At 38.0% G+C, this 22,195-nt stretch overlaps 1 protein-coding gene across 1 annotated transcript in view; it reads left to right on the top strand.

The window, feature by feature from the left end:
• Window positions 1-15,475, top strand: part of DPE2 (disproportionating enzyme 2) — a 61,873-nt gene extending 46,398 nt beyond the window's left edge. Inside the window, exons 20-22 of the mRNA XM_010253607.3 lie at window positions 12,661-12,858; window positions 12,996-13,089; window positions 15,066-15,475. Coding sequence (XP_010251909.1) covers window positions 12,661-12,858; window positions 12,996-13,089; window positions 15,066-15,220 — 447 coding nt within the window. The 3' untranslated portion in view covers window positions 15,221-15,475. The remainder of the gene's footprint in view (window positions 1-12,660; window positions 12,859-12,995; window positions 13,090-15,065) is intronic.
• Window positions 15,476-22,195: the final 6,720 nt, after the last annotated feature.

Here is a 22,195-nt window from a genome sequence, read left to right as displayed (position 1 = left end):
TCTTTGTCTTTGGTACCACCTTTGGATAATAGGATGGGAAGGAAAAGTAGGGGCCGAGCAAGAGGAGGAGGGGGAGCAAGAATAGATGACTCAACTGGAGGAGATGCTATAGAAGATTCAATGGGGATTGGAAGCGGGACAAATGGTGACAATGAAAACAACTCCTCTGAATGCTCCCCCTCAAGAGAAGTACCAAAGAAAGGAACAGACTGCAAATGTGACATCTCTAGAAATAAAGCGAGTGCCACAAACCGAATCAAAACAACAGTACCCTTCTGTGTGGAGGCATATCCCAAAAAGACACACTTGTGTGCTTTAGGCTCAAACTTAATGTCTTTGATGACTGTGAACATGAACATAGCAAGTGCATCCAAACACCCTGAAAGGAAGAGAGAAAAGATCCTCATTTGGGAAAAGCAAGCTAAAGGGAGTTTTAAACCCCAAAACCTGAGAAGGCATTCGGTTTATCAAGTATGTAGCTGTAAAGACAGCATCACCCCAAAACTTAATAGGAACATGGGAAGCAAAAAGAAGGCTCCTCGCAACCTTAACCACGTCTATTCTTCCTTTTCGCTACTCCATTTTGTTGAGGAGTGTAGGAGCAGGAACTCTGATGAATAACTCCAAAGGTATCAAAGTAGGAGGAAAGGCTCTTCCCAAAATATTCCTTTGCATTATCAGATCAGAATATTTTGATCCGAGTGTTAAACTGGGTAAATATAAGCTCATGAAATTTTTGTACAATATTTGGTACTTTATCTCGGGATTTCATAAGGTAAATCCAGGTGTAACAAGAGAAATCATCAATGAAAAGAATGAAATATTTGTAACCCCCTATAGCAGGTAAATGATATGGCCCCCACACATCAGAGTGCACAATATGGAAAGGAGAATCAAATCTTTTATTACTCATTGAAAAAGATTGTCTACAATGTTTTGCAAGTTCACATGAATCACAATGAAGACTTGATAAGGATATTCCCTTAAACATTTCTGGAAACAAATGATTCAAAGTTGAAAAAGATAATTGACCAAATCTGAAATGACATATCATGACTCTATTAACTAACTCTGATAAAAAAGACTCCAAAGCTACTCCACTAGGCAATCCTGGACTTTGATCAGAGACATCTAGCAAGTATATCCCATTCGCCTCATGGCCATTCTCAATCGTCCTCTGAGACTTTAGGTCCTGAAAAACACAATAAGTAGGAAAGAATGTTATGCTGCAATCATTGATTTTGTTAAACTACTAACAGATAAAAGGTTAGTGCTAAGTTTGGGAACATGAAGGACAAAGGATAATACAAGTGAGCAAGAGGCTTTAATATTCCCCTTGCCAGAGATGGGAGAAAGAGACCCATCGGCAAGAGAAATTTTCTCTCTACCCGAGAGGAGCTGGTATGAACAAAAAAGGTTGGGTATGCTAGTCATATGGTCTAATGCACCAAAATCTATGATCCAAGGAATTCTACAATTACCTGAGGCTGTAGCATGGTTTGTAGAAGCACGAATACCTGAATGGGCAAAAGTGGGTGTAGAGGGGGTGCTTGAGGAGGAAGATGCAACTGTAGACTCCAAGTGGTTTATCAATTTCCCATATCTCTCAAATTCTACCTTCACTGTTGCCAGCTGTTCCACAACAGATTTTTCTTCACATTTAGATACTGTAGCAACATTTGCATTCTTGGGATTTCTAGACTGACCACCCTTCTTAAAGTTGTTGTTGTTCTGAAACCTCTCAGGAAGATCTGATGAAGCTTCCAACAAGAATCCTTAGTATGTTGGGGCTTCTTGCAGTATTCACATATCACCTCATTTTTTTCACTTAGCCCCTTTGGTTTTATTCCAGCATGTGCAGAATGTTCTGGAGGAGGTGGGGTTTGTAGCTGTACCTGTCGCCTACTCTCTTCACTGCTCACCATAGAGTATGCTTGAGCAAGTGACACTTCATCCTTGGCTAGGATATTCCGCTTTGTTATATCAAATTCAGGATTGAGTCCTATAAGGAACTCAAATACCCTGTTTCTTTCCACAAATTTCTTGAAAGTTTCTACATCTTTGGTGCTTTCCCATACAAATGCTTCCATAACATCTATCTCTTTGGCTAAAGTCATCCACAAATAGTGTTGACTTATGTGGGGTTGCATAGAATTTACCAACCACCCAATAATCGTGTAGTTATCCTGCATCAATTTCTCATATGTAGGATCAGTCTCATTCGACATCACCTTACTACCCGTGAGAAACCCTAGTTTACATCTACTACAGACATGGATCTTAATAGATTGTGCCTAAGCAAGTAATTTGTTTCGTCAAGTTTAATTGTAGTCACTCCTATCAGAATGGAATCTACGGGACCAACCCCCGACATCGGGATCTGCTTCACCTCACTTCCAAATTGCTCCATCAATCAAACGAAAATAAAAAAACAATGTTTTCAACCTTTATAGACCTAACTAAGGTCAGTCAAGCACTCAAAAGTCCTAAAACTAGGGTTTCACTGTACCTGGCCTCCAGGGAGAAAGAGAGAAGAGGTAGCTACTCAAACCAGAGCTATCCAAACCACTTCCAATTGTAGCCGCCCACTTTTGGAGATAAAAAGGAACTCTCCAATCCTTGAGGGCCACATCCAAACAACCTCTTCAACTCATAACTGGAAATTCTCTAGTCGGCTAGGGTTTTGGGAAAAAAATCTGCAGTCCCACTTTCTTGGCAATCTTTGGCAAGATTCTAACTCTCCAAACCCTCTACCAACTAGGCAAACAAGATCTCTAAATAATCAGCAATTTATCTCTCCATACACCTTTCGATTAGAAAAAAAGTGTATGGGAAAAAAGGAAAAGATGGGAAAAGCGGAAGGGAGACCCGCTCTGATACCAAGATGTGATTCAAAGCAGAATATTTTAGATTAAAGCAAAAGAAAGTAAGGAAGAAGAAGAAGACAACAAGAAGAAGAAGGAAGATTGGAGAAGAAAGAAGGAAAGGAGGAGTCGATAATCTCCTCTTTTCCCCCACTAATCTTTTAATAAACTTACTTAAGTTACATAATTTACAAGATTGCCCTTAAGTAGGCATCCACATCAGCACTATACTTAGAAAGCATAAATAAGAGCTGAAGGCCCAATAAGAAAACATAACAAGAAAATAACTAATGAGAAAGACACAAATGGGCTAGGGCCCATTCGGCCCAGTCTCTCTACAGTCATCAGCAAACAACATGCACCATGGGACCTCCTCCTGAATATGTTTAGTCAATTCATCTATGATCAGTGCAAATAAATAAGAGCTAAGTTGTGATTCTTGGTGAAGATCCATTGTAACTATAAAATCTAATGTCTCCCCCACAGTTGTTTTAACATTGGTTGTTGAATCTTCCCTAGAATCCTTCCCAGTAGCAACTCATCTCAACAAGGATGTGAAAGGGACCCAATACAACCCAAGAACCGGTCCCAAACCAACCCTATGCACCTTACCTATCTTCAGATAGAAATCTCTGACCTATCTAGATTTTTGAGTAGCACACTTCCAATAACTTTCTAGGGCTGTAGAAGAGCTCCAAACTTCTCCAAAAACACTTATAAAGACCAGCCAGCAGTAATAGGATTGAACAGCACCTTCTAAGCCCCATGTACATGGTTGATCATAAGCGTTCATGGGTTTTAATTGATGGGAATAACGAAAACTTGGCTTTGGTACCCGATAGACTGATTTCAGCAGAATTAATCCAACAAAAGTAAAAGGAGGAGAGAGCAGCAGCAAGGAAGAAGAAGAAGGAGAGAGTGGAGAGTAACACACCAGATTGTAGGGATTATAAGAGTCCCCGATATATTTTATATTTAAGTATAATATGAGATGAAATTACATCCATACCCTTAATAGGGAAGCAGCAATTAGGAAATAGAAATAAAGACAAATAACATAATAAAAGCCCACTAACAAAATAGGAATGGGAAACATAAAAAGGCCCAATAAATAAAACAGTATAGCCAGCCTGCCAACATAGTGTAGATGGACAGAAATGTCCTTTCGCCAACTCTAATTTGTATATGTATATATCTAGCAAAAATAAAAGAGATTTCTTCTGCATATCTTTGGAAATGTCCTCACCCGACCAAGTTAAACAGCTTGTCTTCCATGGGGTATGGAGAACCTTCTAGTACTAAGCTCACGAAAAAATTCAACTCCAGTATGACATCCGACTACCAGAGTACCCTAATTACCAAAGTGATCTACTTCCAGAGTTGAATCACATTTTTGGCTTCCAAGCTTTCTTACACCATAATGGAATAATGGCATCATCTTGTTCTTTGTCATTATTGTACTGCTGCTATGGTTCTCTGTTATTAGACTTCTTTAATTGGAGCAGGGGTTTTCTATTATAGGTTTCTTTATTACCAGGGTCTTCTATATGAAGAAAGCTACTTTGGTCTTTGTTATTGATAAAATAATTTTTTTATTACCAGGGTTTATTTTACTAAGTCCTTTCGCTGTTGAAGCTTGGATTGATTGGGGCAGGTCCCACAAAAAATTTTAAGAAAGTTTATAAGAGAAAAGGCGTAAAGACAAAGGTTTTCATTGTCAGATTGCGTTGGTATGGGAGAGTCTTCTGCTTCTATCAAATCGAATGTGCATTTGGATAATTTCCATCAGAAAAGGAGGAAGAATGTGGGTGGCGTTGAAGATGAGTTGAGAATGGTTGATTGGATCTCAGTAGAAAAGGTAGAGAAGGAAGGATGTTTGGCTATTGAAAAAGTAGAAATCATGATTGTAGATTTAGTTGAATTTCTTGTGAAAGGGAAAGGGGAGGAAGATAAAGATTTCAGTAGTAGAGAAGAAAAGAGAGGGAGAAAAGAGTAGGAAGTCAACCAGGATTCTTGAATTAACCCTAGCCGCCAACCCCTCATTATGTTTATACTTAACTTAAAGGATGAGATATTACAAGGATGCCCTTAGTAGGGCGACTACTAATGTGGTTGAACAGTCACAACTTAAAAACATAAACTAATGGGCCTAAAACCCAACAACTTTCTAACTAAATAGCTTAAAATAAGAACAAAAAACAACTAGGCCCAACTCAACACTCCCCCTCAAGTTGGGAGTAAATGTCACACATTCTCAACTTGCGTAGATCATGCTCCAGCTTGTTCTTTGCAACACCTTTTGTGAGAACATCCGCGAGCTGCAGATTAGAAGCAATGTATGGAAGACAAACTTCTCCAGAAGTTACTCTTTCTCTGATAAAATGTCTATCTACTTCAATGTGCTTAGTTTAGTCATGCTGGACTAGGTTATGGGCAATGTTAATTGCTGCCTGGTTATCACAGTATAACATCATAGGTTCTCCTGCTTGTACACCAATTTCTTTTAATAGGTAATGGATGCAGAGAAGTTCTGAAACTCCATGTGCCATGGCCCTGTATTAAGCTTCGGCACTTGATCTTGCCACCACTGTTTGTTTCTTACTCTTCCACGAGATAAGGTTATCCCCAACAAGGGTACACACTCCTGAAGTTGATCTCCTGTCATCAAGGCATCCTGCCCAATCTGCATCTGTATAAACCTCTAGTTTCAACTATTCATGATCAAACAATATGCCTCTGCCCGGGTGTCCCTTCAGATAAGCAAGAATCTTGTCAATTGTCTCCCAATGCTGGACTCGTGGAGCATGCATGTATTGACTTACCACACTTATTGCATAGGAAATGTCTGGTCTTGTCATACACAAGTATAGCAGCCAACCCACAAGTCTCTGATATCTCCCAATGTCCCTTACTAGTTCACCTTTTGATGCATTGATTCTATGGTTCTGATCAATAGGGGTACTGATTGCCTTCGTTCCAAGCTTCCCTGTCTCTTGAAGAAGATCCAAGACATACTTCCTTTGAGAGATAAAAATTCCATGTTTTGATCTTGCAACTTCAATGCCTAGGAAGTATCTCAGTTCTCCAATATCCTTAATTTCAAATTCTTTATATAGATTCATTTTCAGACAATCAATCTCACTTTGGTCATTCCCCGTGACAACAATATCATCCACATAAACAATTAGGACTGACACCAAAGATCTCCTTCGCTTCACAAACAAGGTGTGACCGGATTGAGTCTGAGTGTATCCAAAAGCAATCAAGGCCTTTTGAATCTGTCAAACCATGCTCTGGGAGATTGTTTCAAGACATAAATTGACTTCTTGAGCCTGCATACCTTTCCCTTTTCAGTATCACTGTAAAAGCCAGTAGGGAGATTCATATACACTTCCTCTTGCAGATCCCCATTTAGGAAAGCATTCTTCGCATCAAGTTGAAACAAGGGCCAAGAGTATGTGGCAACAAGAGAAGTAAGAGAAAGAAGTATCCGAACAGAGGTCATCTTTGCAACTGGTGCAAAGGTCTCTAAGTAATCAATACCATAGGTCTGTGTGTACCCTTTTGCAACAAGTATTGCCTTGTACCTTTCTATACTTCCATTTGCCTTATATTTTATTGTGTAAACCCATCTGCATCCAACCGTCTCCTTGCCTTCTGGTAGATCCACAATGTCCCATGTCTGATTCTTAATCAAAGCTGCCATCTCTTCCTGCATAGCTGTTTTCCACTCAGGTTTGGAGAGAGCCTCACTAACACCCTTGGGTATAGACACTGAGTCAAGGGAGGAAAGAAAAACACGGTAGGAAGGAGAAAGTTCACTGTAGGATAAGTACTGTGAAATACAGTAAGTAGTACACTTTCTCTTCCCTTTTCTGAGAGTAATAGGGAGATTAAGGTTATTTGTAACAAGGTTAGTAGAATCAATGGGAACTGAAACAGTAGCGGGACCAAGAGGAATACCTGAATCCATGTCAGCCGAATCTGGAGTCTCCAAGGAATTGACAGGAAGTGATGTGAGTTTTGCTGCAGTGGAATCAACTTCCTTGTGAAGTCTTGGTTGTAAGTAATGCTAAGAAGTAGTACGCAAAGGAGGTGGTAAGGTAGGTGACGTAGGATGGTCAAGCACATGATTAGACATAGGGACCGGAACTGGGAGAGGAATAGACTGTTGACTCACTTCACCAAAACACTCCCCCTGAGAATGATTCTTTGAAAAGAAGCATGTGGATTCAAAAAAAGTGACATCCATGGTAACATACTGGCTCCCAGAGACTGGATCATAGCAGAAGTACCCTTTCTGATTTTCTGCATATCCAAGGAAGACACACTTCTTTGCCTTGGGATCAAGCTTCGAGCGGTGATGACCAAGGATATGTGCAAAGCAGACACACCCAAACACCTTGGGAGGAATATAAAACATCTCCCCCTCAGGAAAAAGGAGACTGAATGGGGTGTTGAATCCAAGTATACGAGAGGGCACCCTTTTTATCAGATATACTGCTGTGAGAACTGCATCACCCCAAAACCGAACTGCAACTGTAGATGTGCTCATCATGCTTCTTGCAATCTCAACAATGTGTATGTTCTTCCTTTTTGCAACACCATTCTGCTGTGGATTGTAGGGACAATTGCTCTGATGGACAACACTATATTCTAACAGATATGAGGCAAGGTGTTTTTCAAAATATTCCCTAGCATTGTCTGATCTGAACACCTTTGTTCTTGCTCCAAATTGTGTTAGCACCATTGGATGAAATTGCCTCACGAAGGATGGTACTTCATTGCGGGATCTCATCAGGTAAATCCAAGAGTATTGTGAGAAATCATCCACAAATAAGAGAAAATATCAATAGCCTCCCATAGAAGGAACATGGTAAGGTTCCCACACATCGGAATTAATAACATCAGAAGTAGAAGAACACCTTTTATTATTAGGTTTAAATGAATGTCTACAATGCTTTCCAAGTTGACAACCTTCACACTCCAAACTTGAAAAACTAACAGACTCAAAAAGTTTTGGAAACAAAAGGCTCAAAGAAGAAAAAGGTAAATGGCCCAAACGATTATGCCAAAGCATAATTTGACCCACAGACCCTGACTCACTATCCCTGCTAACATGATGACTCTGATGAGGAAGAACATCTAGCAGGTAGATCCCATTCACTTCACGACCACTCCCAATCGTCCTCTTTGAATCTAGATCCTGCAAAATACAATGACCAGGAGAAAAAATTACTAAGCAGTTCAGGTTCTTAATGCTCAATCTAGGAATATGAAGGACTGAGGGTAGAGAAATAGAATCACTAATCTTGACAGATCCCTTCCCAGCAATAGGAACATGGGATCCATCATGTGCTCTGAGGTTCCAGAATCTATAATCCAAGGAGGTCCCTCCTTACCTGAAATAGAAACGTAATTTGTAGTGACGTGTGAACTACCTGTGTGAGCAAAGGCAGTAGAGTGGACTCCACCAGTGCCACTTGTACCTTGTTGTCCGCTTGCTGCTGAACTGGAACTGGCTGTATCCCGCTGGTTCAAAAGTTGCCCATACCTCTCAAGTTCGGCCCTTACTGCAATAGCTGCAACAGATTCCAGAGCAGTTGTAGTAGGAGGGGCCGGAATGTCACCAGTAACTGCCATGTATGCATTTCCCTTCTTATTTTTCATTCTAATCGGCACAAGATGTGGGCGGAGCTTCCAACAAGTATCTCTTGTGTGTTTAGGCTTCTTACAGTAGTCACAGATCAAATCTCTTTTATCTTCCTTCTTGATTTCACTGCCACCCCGATCTCTACTTTGTTTAGGTTTCACAATACTCACCATGGCAGACTGATCAGAAACAGGATTTTTCATCATCACATCTCTCCTGCTCTCCTCCCCTAATAGGCTGACACAATGGCATTTGCTTGGGAGAGGGTAACACTGTCCCTGGAAAGAAGATGTTGTCTTGGAATATCATACTCAGGATTAAGGCCAGCAAGAAATTCAAACACCCTATACTTCTCTAGATGTTTCTAATAGGTAGTTGCATCCTTAGTGGTTTCCCAAGCAAATGTCTCTAAATGGTCAATCTCCTGTCACAGGGTTTTAAGGGCTGAAAAATAGGCTACAACAGGTCTCTCTCCCTGCCTTGTAAAAATAATCTGATTTCTCAACTGATAAGCGCTAGCAACATTCTCTCTCTGTGAATAGGTTTCTGCAACCCCATCCCATATTTCTTTAGTTGTATTTGCCCATTAAAAAATTTTACTTATATAGGGTAACATGGAATTACACAACCAAGTCATCACCATATAATTCTCCTGTACCCACCGGGAGTTGCTAGTTTCGGGTTTCACTTCCTCACCAGTGATATACCCTAATTTCCCACGAGCACCAATGGCCATCTTTGCAGATTGCGACCATTCTAAGTAATTTGCACCATCCAACCTAACTGTAGTAATGGCCCCAGTCCCGAAAAGGTCTCCAACACCTCCTCCCACTAGTCTCGTTTCATTCCCGGGCTTATTTTCAACTCCGTGACCCTCCATGCTTCTCAAAAAATGTAAAGAAAATAACTAAAATATGTAACAAGATCAAACGAAACACTTCTGGAACCCACAACACCTTTTTGGTGTCATAGACTGTCTTCACACAAAAGATTCATTTTCTGTGGGACGGGAGAAGAGAGAGAAGAGGCAGCCGCTCTCTCTAGAAGCCTCCAAATCAGGCAGGACTTGAATTGCCCCTTACAGAAAACTCAAAAGAACCCTAAAAAATTATGGCGCCACTTCTTAGTGTTAGACAGTTGTATGCCCTTAGCTTCAATCAGAATTATGTACATTATGAATTTATTGTAAATGAATAAAGTACTCATTTGATTCATGTTCTTGTGGTGTGTTTCTGTGTAATACCCTTAAACTGGACACTTAATGAGACTTGTGTTAGTTTAGAATGTTCACAGCCATTGGGTAAGTCTGGGGAGATTTATCCTGCCAAGGCTGACACTGATGTGCGGCCAACTGTTGGGGTGGCTTGTCTCAGCTACCAGGGTGAGACCCGAAGCACATGCAGTGTAGGATTAATAGAACCTTTGAACCGGACCAGATTTCCAGTATTGCCCTGGACCTTGGAGATAGATGGGCAAAACTGGAAAGTTACACCTGACCCCTAGACTCGATTATGATACTGCACTAGGTGTTGGATTGGACTGTCTTTGATGTACCAATCAGTGAGATCCTTAGCGGGGGTCAAAACCTGGGTATGTTGGGACAGTCCGAGAATTCATCTGAGTGGGTGATCATAGTGACAGGATCAGCCCCTTTGTCAAACAAAGGTAATGATCGGGGATGCACTCTCTCTGATGGAAACCAAGACTGCCGGCAGCCGATTTCAATTGTTGAGATTTTGTTTTGCAAAATATATTTATATATAAAGATATATATATCTTATGGTTTCGAAATGATTTGCAAAAGGTTTTAATTCCCGGGATCCATGTAAGCGGAGAGTGCAACACTGTTCCTTGCAGTCGAGGGAGAGGTCCTCCCTTGTCGGGCAGTGTTTGATCATTATGGGCTAAGAGGTTAAGTGTAAGACCATTGAGGATAATACCTGATGGGCTAATCTTGCATCTGCCCATAGTCCCTAGGTGTTACAAGGTGGCTTGGCCCAGGGACCACTTAGGGTAAGTGTTGGGCCCATAGAGCCCATAAAATGGGTTTCAGGGGGTGCACTGTCCATAACAATGTATTCGGCCAGGCCTTGTAACAAAGGCTGGGCTGAATCCATGTGGCTGATGTGTAGATCAATGTTTGGGTCCCACGCCATACAAGGAAGCCCAACTGGGCAGCAGTTTGGAAGGCTAAGTGAGTACATAACCTTTAATGGGCCTTAAGCCCATTTCGAACTGGGCTGATTCGATCAGTCAATTAAAAGGGGTGAATTCTAATATGGATCAGCTGATAGGATTGGGCCTAGACCCTATCCACTTAGAGAGTCTAAGATCTAAATGAGATTTAGATCTGAAAGCCTCCTAATTAGATTAGGAGATGGCTGATCTGATCTGCAAATAAGATAAGGGTTATCCCTTATCACTTAAAGGGACTTCTAATCCAAATATGATTTGGATTAGCAACTCCTAATGGGATTAGGAGCTGATCCCTTTAAGATTATGAAAGAAAGAAAGGGGCGATACAGTTAGTGATTGATGTTCAATTCTCTTCAGAGCCGAAGATCACAAGAAGAGAGATTTCTGCACCTTGCGAATTCTCTCTTGCCACCTCCTTCCTGCCGCCGCCATCACCTTCAATTCGATCTCCAGTTCTTGGGAGAAATCAAGATCTGATCTTGATTCCAATCTTTTGGGAAAAGATTGGTTGGAGCTGTACTCACCAGCCATATAGTTGATTCTTGCGAAGGGTCAAGTTCTTTTGGAAGAACATTGCTGATTCTGCTCCATCCTGCACTGCGCCATCTTTAGTGGGAGCAGATTTTGGATCATTCCTTGGGCGTGAGCACCTCCATTGGGAGATATTGTTTCTCCGTATCAGATACATCCTCCCTCCTACTCCTCTTGGTTCAGATCTGATTTGGTTCATGGTTCAAGATTGATCCTTGAAAATTTGTTTTCTAAAATAGGGAATTTGATTCCCTGCAAAGATGGGAGAAATTTTTTTTTGAAATTCGCCCAGTCCATTCCGCAAGACTTGGGCGTCCATGTGATGGATATCCCATCCCTTCACTTAGGTCAAAATTGAAGAGTCCAAAAGAAACAAGACTATTCCCCTTTCTCTAGTTTTTTCTTGATTTTGATGAGAAACCCTAGACCAGCTACAAGGGACACAGATCCACCAAAAAATCCAAAAATTGGGCTTACCTGAGAACTTCAATCAGCCTCTTAAATCACCATGTAGTCGGCCAATCTAGGGCTGTATGAAGAAACAACTCAAGGAACCTTCGGTCTGCTCTGATACCAAGTAGAAATCACTGATTGTAGATTTAGTTGAATTTCTTGTGAAAGGAAAGGGGAGGAAGATAAAGATTTCAGTAGTAGAGAAGAAAAGAGAGGGAGAAAAGAGTAGGAAATCAACCAGGATTCTTGAATTAACCCTAGCTGCCAACCCCTCATTATATTTATTCTTAACTTAAAGGATGAGATATTACAAGGATGCCCTTAGTAGGGTGGCTACTAATGTGGCTGAACAGTCACAACTTAAAAACATAAACTAATGGGCCTAAAGCCCGACAACTTCCTAACTAAATAGCTTAAAATAAGAATAAAAACAACTAGGCCCAACTCAACATTAAAAAATGTTGAGATTGACAAAAATCTTGGTTTTATTTTTGTGTGGTGAGGCTTCCACTAGAAGGGCCTTCAAGGAGTTAGAGAGGAGGGGAGAGAGTTTGAAAATAGTTATAGTGGGGGAAGGTGGAGAGGTGTGGAATGAAGCTGATGTTGGACAGGAGAAAATGCTTGAGCGGGAGGAATAGAGGTGGCTCGTGCAGTTTGTTATCTTTGTTTTGTCCTGTTGATAGTTGGTGATTGAGGGAGGTCTTTGTTAGTTTGTTTTGTCAGATTTCTTTTCTTTTGTTGTTTTTGAGGTGTATTCCTTCTCTCTTGTCGGTGATAGCTTGTCACCTTGTCTTTTGTATTCTCTTTTTCTTTTAATAAATTTCTTTTTATTATCAAAAAATTATTTTACTAACTTATCTACTTGTTTTTGATTGTAGAAAGCCTGATTGCAATATTCTGTAATTGTAGAAATTACTTCATCGGGAGATAATAAAGTTTAGATTGTGTCCTTGATCTTATTAGGTTTGTGCTCCATCATGTCACGATTGCTCCACAATGCGTGCTTGGTGGGAAGAAGATGAGGAAAGAAGATATCAATTTTTTAGAACAGTGGTGGGATCTAGTGATGTGCCACCCGATCAATGTGTTCCAGATATTGCATATTTCATCTTACAGCAGCATGTTGAAGCTCCATCAATGTGGGCAATTTTCCCCTTCCAGGTAGAGTGACAAATGTCAAGATTAGGCTTTTGATTACATTTTACCAGAATAACATTAATGAACAAGCCTATGTAGCTTGTGGTGGACCAAACTATACCTTATGTGCATATAAACCATGGATTTTGTTACATGAGCAGGACTTATTAACATTGAAAGAAGAGTATACAACACGACCTGCAAGGGAGGAGACAATAAATGACCCCACCAATCCAAAGCATTACTGGAGATATCGTATGTACAAGACTTGGTTTGGCTGATGTTAGCATTTTTCTACATACATGGGCATGTAAAAGTTTGTAACTATTTCCTAAAGTTTTCTATGTGCAATCCCTTTGTAGGATGTCTAAGCTATTTTATCACAGAATCTTTTAGAAGTTTGGTTCACCTTTAGGCTATTTACTATAAAAAAATCTGGATTATATATCAAATAAAAGCATATATAAACCTCTACAAAATTTAATGGTGGCTGCCCCTCCACCGGGGATATTTGGGGTAAAAAAAAGAACTCTACATGATAATCCATAACCATATTTCATAAAAAACATGGGTGACTCTATCTATAACAAGCCAAAATCCAAATCTATACTCTATAGAAGACTTCAAATCCATAGAAGACATAAATTATCAAGCATATTCAACAGCTTAGTAATTTCAGCAGTTCAAATAGAGCAGATTACAAAGGTGTAGAGCCATTGTGTGTACAAGTGCAAGAAAAGGGAAGAGAGGTTAATGCACTAAAACCAGCAACAAGGAAGAATAAAAGGTCTTTTGAAAATCGTTACTGATAAAAAAAGGTCTTTTTGAAAGTTATTAGGCCATTAAAAAATGTATAAAATATGTAAACAGTATAAAAGTGGCTAAAGAATAAAAGTATAAAAGGCGCATTGGGTTGCCTTTCACCTAAGCCCAGGCATGTGCCTAGGTGCACCAAGCAAGGCCCCTTTGAAATTTTCATCAGCACAAATATAAAAATGCACCAAGGCATGTTTTTTTCTTTTAAATAGTTGACCATCTTCATTTGTAATTGTTGAGTTGGTCCGAGTTGTTTTTTATTTAGTTAGGAAGTTGTTGGGCTTTAGGCCCATTAGTTTATGTTTTTTTAAGTTGTGACTGTTCAGCTATATTAGTAGCCGCCCTACTAAGGGCATCCTTGTAATATCTCATCCTTTAAGTTAAGTATAAATATAATGAGAGGTAGGCGGCTAGGGTTAATTTTACAATCCTGGTTGACTTCCTACTCTTTTATTCTTCTCCTTTCTTCTCTACTGCTGAAATCTTCATCTTCCCCCTCTTTCCTTTCACAAGAAACTCGACTAAATCTGCAATTAGTGATTTCTACTGTAATTTATGGCCAAACGGAAATTTATTAGCATGCTTGCCAGAGACGAGAACAGAAATTAAGTTTGTCTGGGTGTAGATAAATCAGATTGAATTTTTTATTTAAAAAATGTGTGGTTCTAAATCATTAAACTAGAAGTGAAATAATCTGTTATCACCTCAGAAACAATGGAAATAGTTAATTAACTAAAGCTGTAAATAATGTATTTATCATTAAGTCCTGATTTATCATAATGGATTTTAACATCATTATTGATCCCAAAATATCTTAAAACATGGCATATGGAAGCTGAAAATTTATGAATAATTCCAAGGTCAAAAGCAATAGCTACTAAAAAGGTCAAGTTCCAAGCTGCTAGTAAATAATAGGCCTTGACACCCATAAACTCATCATATGTTCAAATATAATATGATCAAATTCAATTCAAAGATTAATCTCAACACAGCCTTAGTCTAATACTGTAAAGGCTAATGGTTAGTATCACTCATTTACTAGGATTTTGCTGCTTTTATCATCTCTAAAGGTAGTCAAGCCTTGTCTGAGGGAAATTAATGATGAATATTAGGATTCTAGGGTCTAAATCCAGATACTTATAATTACTCATATTCTACTGAACTACAGGGGTGAAGTATGATACTCAAAACTTGGAAGTTGTAATGGAGTATTTATGTTTGAAATGAACAAGAATTCAAGGAAGAAAGAAAACTTATATTATACAAGCTATCAGTTAATGCATGGTTTTGGGGTTTGTGTTTGTCTTGTTTATACTTTATCCAACCCTTTACATGTCAAAAGATATTGTTTCCTGGATTCCTGTTTTGAATTTAGACCAAGAGATTCATTTCTCTTTTTGTGTTTACTTATTTAGGTATTCACGTGACATTGGAACACTTGCTGGAAGATAAGGATATTAAACTTACCATTAGGAATCTTGTGCATGGTAGCGGGAGATCGTGCCCTCCTCTGGAGGGAGATGACATTCAAGGGAAGAACAATGAAGCAGCTGTGAATCTAAAGAAATAGCAGCTTGCCTATAGTTATATGGAATTCAAGGAAGAAGACTTCAGAGTGTTGTGTCATAAATCATAAATGCTTCTCAATTAGATTCAGGATATGATAAAGAAAGAAAAATATGCTATCAAATTCAGTATCTTGAGATAAAAGATCACCTCTAGGGAGAGATGTTTATATTAGTGGTTTAAACTTTAAATGTATCACAGACTCATCCTTACAGATTCAATTCGAAGGATTGAAATAATTTCTTTTTATTTTGTAAAAGTATGTTTGTTGATACTAATTTGTCTTCAGATGCCAACAGGATCATATTGGAGGCAAGGCTCTTTGCTTGTGGTCCATTTGGAAGGATTAGAATGCATTGGAAATAGCAGAAACTAAAAGAAAGGACCTAACCATCTCCCCAGATGTTAGATGTAATTATTTTACCTAAGAGTTACAAGATTAAGAACGATCCTGATGGGCAAGTAAATGAACGGATGATGAGTCAATAGATCAGATCTCATTGATTTAACTGTTTCGATGTGATCAAATATGATCCATGGTGCTTGGTTTTCTTTTTCACCCCTGCTTTGTAGATTGAGGTATTACTATTATATATCTATTAATCTATACTATAGTTAATCTTTCACAGCAATGCTTTTCATACTTCTTCAGTAAATGGTTACTCTGTTTTGCAGGGGCCATATTTGTCCATTTTTATTAATTATGATGTTATCAGATGAGTAACTTGATGTGTTTTTGTTAGCTTGTCCCCTAAAGTCTTCTTAACTCTAAACTTTGTGGGTTTTTTAAAGTCATTAGCAATTGATTCAGTTTCCTTTTTGTTATCAGAAAACTAGGTCTAATCACTCCTTACAGAATATGGTTATCTTGAAACACCAATCCGTTCATCAAAAGAGTCTCTTTCTAGTACACCTTAAACTCAAAGATGCTCTTTACTTTGTGGGTTTTTTAAAGTCATTAGCAATTGATTCAGTTTCCTTTTTGTTATCAGAAAACTAGGTCTAATCACTCCTTACAGAATATGGTTATCTTGAAGCACCAATCCGTTCATCAAAAGAGTCTCTTTCTAGTACACCTTAAACTCAAAGATGCTCTTTACGGATCCAAATTCTTTTGTACTTCTTCAAAAAGTTTGAATGTGTGCCATTGAACTCTAAAACTTTTTTTATCAAAATATGCCCCTATTTGTTAATTTGCCCCCATTTTATTAGGAGGGAAAAATCTTAAGGCTCAGTTTGGAAAGAGTACAAATGCAAATATATATACAGCGTAAATACATACCAAATAATACAAAATATAAGGTTTTGCACTCTACATATTTGCATTTGTACTCCTTCCAAACTCAGCCTAAGGAGTTTTGGATAGTGTATTTATTGTGTATTATAACTAAAATCAATATCAAAAAGTATCGCTTGACATTTCTGTTTGTTTTTGTGAACCTTATTTGGTGATCTTTAGCATTGTATTAATTGGCTTAGGTAGCATTGAAGGAAGTTGTCTGTCTTCCATGATAGATCTCTGGTAGTTATGTTTTCATTTTGGCTGAAAATTATTCAATTTTGTTAATTTAAAATGTACTTTTATAACAAATAAAATGTCATTCTTCAAAAAGTTACATTTGTCCAATCTCAACATCATCATGATCTGTTGAATGTCATATCCATGCTCAAATTAAGGGCACTCGAATCCTTTCTTACTACTTCCACCCAAATCCTTTTCAATTTCCCCTTCTGGTGTGTTTGGTTTGAAGGAAAAGGTAGGGAAAGGTAGAAACATAGCCTTAATTCTTCTAGCCCCTTCAACTTATAATAGATCACTTCTTCTAATGAATATGGATGTTCTAGATGGTCTTCCAAAAATATGACCAAACCACCTAGGTTTACTTTCTTCATTTTATCACCTACCGGAAGTTACTCTTAGATTCCTTTGTATGAATTCATTTCTGACTCATCCTTTCTAGTCTTTCCATTCATCCATCTAAGCATTTGCATTTCTATCATGCTCATATATGGAAATGTTTTTTTTTTTTAACTATGTAACACTATTCCACATGACATAGTTGACATAATAACTATTTTGTAAAATTTTCCTTTCCTTCTAGCAAAAGTGGTATTTGCATATCACATAAGACTCTGGATGCACCTCTTCCTTTTGCTCATGCATCTTGCTCTAATTCTATGAGCTACATTCTCCTCAATCTCCCATTTGTTATGAATTGTTGAGCCAAGGTAATAGAAGAGGTAGCACTGAATTATAATTGTAGGTGTATCCTGGTTTGCACTCCTATTATTATTAGCTTTACATTACACATATTATGTTCTAGATGCACTTATTTCATAACCTCTTGTATGTAATGTATTTGTCCATAAACCTAAGTTCACATTTAATCCTTTGTTAGTTTTATCAATTAATATCATGCCATTGGCAAACATCAAACAAATATGAATCAAGTACTAACCCTTGTTTAAGATCCATGGTAATAGCAAGATCTAATGTCTCCCATAGATGTTATAATGTTGGTTTTTGCACTTTCATACACATCCTTAGCTCTGTCAGCATCCGATTTTTTCTTGGTCTGCCGCTTAAACCTCCAAGGTACCCTAAACACCTGATCAAACCCTTCCGATCCTTGTGAAACACCCAAAAATCCAAAAAAACCCAAATTTCACCCTAAGAGCCCTTAGATCTACTGTTAAACCCGCCCGATACCTATCTGATGGCCCCCAATCGACCCTCACTTACACCTCAACCATTAGATCAAACCCCACCATTAGACTCCAGACATACTAAAACAATGAATTTTCAACCCCAATTTCCCCTCAATCATACCAAGATTTTATTTTAAAGCTCCAGATTGGTTGGATTCCAAATCTGCCTTATTTGGGCCTAGTTGGCCCAATTTAACCTTACCAATCACATCAAATTACTCAAAAACCCTACCCTATGGAATTTCACCCGAAATTACCTTTGTTTTCCCCTTTACCGAACATAGATCCCATTCTGAGATCTTAGATTAGTCGAATCAAGCCCTTTCCAGATCTACCTGAATTAGGCCTAGTTGGGCCAATTTGACCTCACTAATCAACCCAAAATCCCTAAAACCCCACCGTGCCAAATTTTAGCCAAAAGTACCTATATTTACCTTTCTATCTAAAAAGATTCCATTTTGGCCAATCTTGTTAACCCATGGACACAAAACCCCTTTATAGTCAGACCCATCTCAACTCAACCCAAAATCCTCACCATTGAACTAGAAACTTGGCTTGACAAAACCTAGATTGTCCAATTTTCCCAAATTTACAAAAACACACCTCCCACCAAATTACCCTCAACCTAATTCCCAAATTACCCTCACCAAAATTACCAAAATGCCCCTCATTCCCCAAATTACCCAAATACCTCTCTAAACATGCCCCAAATACTCTTTGCTATATTACCCAAATTACCCCCGGTCTAATTCCCAATAAATTACCAAAATATCCTTGACCAAAATTACCTAAACTACCCCTTTGACTAATTCCCAAGTTACCCTTGACTTGATTCCCAAAAATGCCCTTCCTTCCAAAATTCCCCTAAATTCTCAAAATACCCTCAACCAAAATTACCTAAACTACCCCTTTTGACCAATTCTCAAATTACCTCCGACCTAATTCCCAAGAAATTACCAAAGTGCCCTTAACCAAAATTACCCCATTGACTAAAATTACCAAAGTACCCCTCCAAAACCACCATAATCCCCTTGACCATAATTACCCAAATTACCCCTTTAATCTTATCCCCAAAATACCCTCTGACTTAATACCCCCTCCTACCAAAATTACCAAAATACCCTCCTTCCAAAATCACCAAAATTACCTGAACTACCCTTTTGACCAAAATTACCGAATTCCCAAAATATGCCCTCACACCAAATTACCGATTTATCCTAAAAAAATTATGAAATTACCCTTTCGACCCCAAACCCCCTTTAAACCCTAACTTATCTTGGTTTTCAAGTGGTACAGAAGAAGAGTTTGATTTGGATTTCTTAATATTTTGTGTTGTCACATTTAGGACGTGGGTTTTGGTTAAATAATCTGTTCTTGGGAAAGCCATCCCATCCTGGATTTCGGCATAAGTTTGTTTTAGATATCATTAAAAAGTAAACTTCAGTGGCCTTTTGTGCAGTTTGATTTGAACATGTGAGCATTGAATAGGACTAGCCTGGCTGAGTTTGACAATCTTCCCCTGATGTGGTAGCACTAGCCTGCTTATTGTTGGATTCCCTTGACTCTGTTAACTGCCCAGATTTTGTTGTACCGTATAAATAAGTATTGTAGGATTTGAGTCCTTCAAAACTTTTTAGTGCTGCCCTTCATGTTAAGGTTGCTTAAAATTTGGTCTAGGACTTAAGGGTTGCTTCCCAATATTGAAGTTTCAGCATTCAAGGTGAATGGTAAGATGATGTAGATTCGGCCCTGCCACCCATGCCAGAATTTTCTCCCTTTGTCCAAATATGTGATAGTGCAGACAAGGACCCAGATCATGCTCTGAATCTGTTGATTGAACTGAATGCAAGAATATCTTCGTGTCCTTTTCCTTGGGAAGATTTGACAGGTGTTTTCTTTGGAACTATATGTTTATTTTTAAGCCTTGGCCTTGCCTTTAAAAAACCAATAAATAAAATAAAATAAAACAGAGAAAGGATGAGACTGGTTTGCTACATGATTTCCAGATTCCAGCCTTGTCTTATCTTTTCCCCTGTTAGTGTAAATGAAGTCATGGATGGAGTGTCTTTAAAGAGCTAGAATTGCATTGGATTTATTTCCTGAAATTGTTGAATGATAATTTCTCACCTGCATCTCAAGAGGAGGGTGACCAAAGGTTGCTCTCAAGGATCTTAAACCTTGCGTAAACAATGGGTAGATTCGATTGCAATTGGGTGAATGGCTGGAATCAATTTTGACTTGACCATTGATCTGAAAGTATGGCCTTTATCGGGTTTGAAACTTCTCACAAGCATCTTTTAGTGTGGCTAGAATAGAGGAAGCAGAACCACACCCTTGGCATGATTTGGGTTTCTATAGGCTATGATCCATGGCGCTATCAGCCAAAGGAATAATTCTTATCTGTATTTTACAGATGTAAATAAACTGGCTTACTTGGGGAATGAATTGGTTCTTTTAGGTCTGATGTACGGGGTTGCATTTAGACCTAGATTGTTGTATTGCTGCACATCATTGCTAGTGTGTCATTTCTGGGTTACTTACATAAGACCCTGGAGCATGGATCTCGTGTTGGGTAATGAATTCATATTCTGAATCCACAGGTTTGGAATAGTCTCATATTGAAGAAATGAAAGAATATAAAAATGAAGAAAAGTAGTAGTTAACTAGGGTCCTTGTTTAAGAATAAGTAGGCTCTCGCTGAAGTTAGAGGGAAAAAGCTTAAAATTTCTGTTTTGATTAGTACATGCATTATATCTAGATTGGCTTTTATATTTCTTAGTTGATTTGAGATCAGATTATCACTATCATGTATGTATTGAAGCTTGTCGTGTGATTGCTTATTTCGTTTTTATCATCTATTGAAGCATGAGCATTTGCGTATTTCATACCATCTCTAGGTATCTAGGAACCCCATTGTCCTATTAGGAGAGAGTCTGGTACACTTGGGCCATAGGGACTAGGAACCCGGTGAGACCGGTGGAAAGCTTTCAGCCAGTCACCAACCTGAGAAACCCCTATGGGTGGAGGTTTGAAGACTGGTGGCCATTAACCATGATTTAGATATCACACCCCGAACCTATGCGCATCAGTCGTGAGATACCTTTGCATTTTTAATTTTAGAGGGCCCTATCAAGAAAAAATTAAAAAATGTATATAAAAATATATAAAAAATAATAAAAATATAAAAATCCAAAATTCAAAAAGAAGAAAGAATACAAAATACAAAAAAGGAGAAAATCCAAAAAAAACGAGAGAACTACAAAAATTGAAAAAAATGAGAAAAAACCAAGAAAGAAAAAGATAAAAAATCCAATGTTAAAAAAAATACAAAAAGAGGAAATTAAAAAAAAAATCAAAAAAGGGAAAATCCAAAATACAAAGACGAAGAGAAAAAACAAAATACCAAAACAAAAAGAAAATCAAATAAAAAAGAGTAAATTCCAAAATCAATAAAAAAGTACAAAAACGGGTAAATGCAAAAATGGCAATACATAAAGTAACAAATGGGAAAACACAAAATCAAAAAAAAAGAAAAGGAAGAAAAATCCAAAATAAAGAAAAAAAGAGAAACCAAAATTCAAAAAAAAAGACGGATAAAAATCCAATCTGTAAAAAAAAAAAGAAAAAACCAAAAAAAAGGAAACAAAAATAAATCCAAAATACAAAAAAGGAGAAAAAATCAAATAAAAAAGAGAAAACTTCAAGATCAATAAAAAAAGAGAGAAAATCCAAAATCAATAAAAAAAGAAAAAGGAAAGAAAATACAAAATACAAAAAAAAAACACAAAAAATGGAAAGTTTGAGATAAAAATGGATGAAAATTCCAAAGGATTAGAAAATTCAAAAAGAAAAAAAGAAGCAAAAAAACAAAAAAAAAAAGAAAAAGGAGAAGGAAAGGAAAATCCAAACCAAAAATAAAAAAGAAAAAAAATCAAAGGGAGGTAAAAAAAAGAAGAGAGAATAAAAAAATCCAAGATACAAAAGGAAAAAAAAAAGAGAGAGAGAAAAAAGAGAAAAGAAAAGAAAAATAATACAAAAAAATGATGATAAAGAGAAAATTACTAATTAAGTTTCGATGGCTAGGAAAGAACACCATTGCGAATCCTATGTTCACGACTCGGCGTATAATCACCAGATCAGTTACGCGAGCAATGGCGCAAGAGTCACATCATAATGAAAGCGCTATTCCCCCTTCTTCCACGGGTTCATTTGCCTTGTCAGATTCAAGGATACCGGCCTTAGTCCCATACACTAGTCAACACCGATTCCT

This window comes from Nelumbo nucifera, chromosome 7 (genome assembly GCF_055504915.1).
Source record: "Nelumbo nucifera cultivar China Antique chromosome 7, China Antique-T2T, whole genome shotgun sequence".
Classification (NCBI taxonomy): domain Eukaryota; kingdom Viridiplantae; phylum Streptophyta; class Magnoliopsida; order Proteales; family Nelumbonaceae; genus Nelumbo; species Nelumbo nucifera.
The sequence above is the reverse complement of the archived record's forward strand: the minus strand, read 5'-3'. Positions and strand labels throughout refer to the sequence as shown.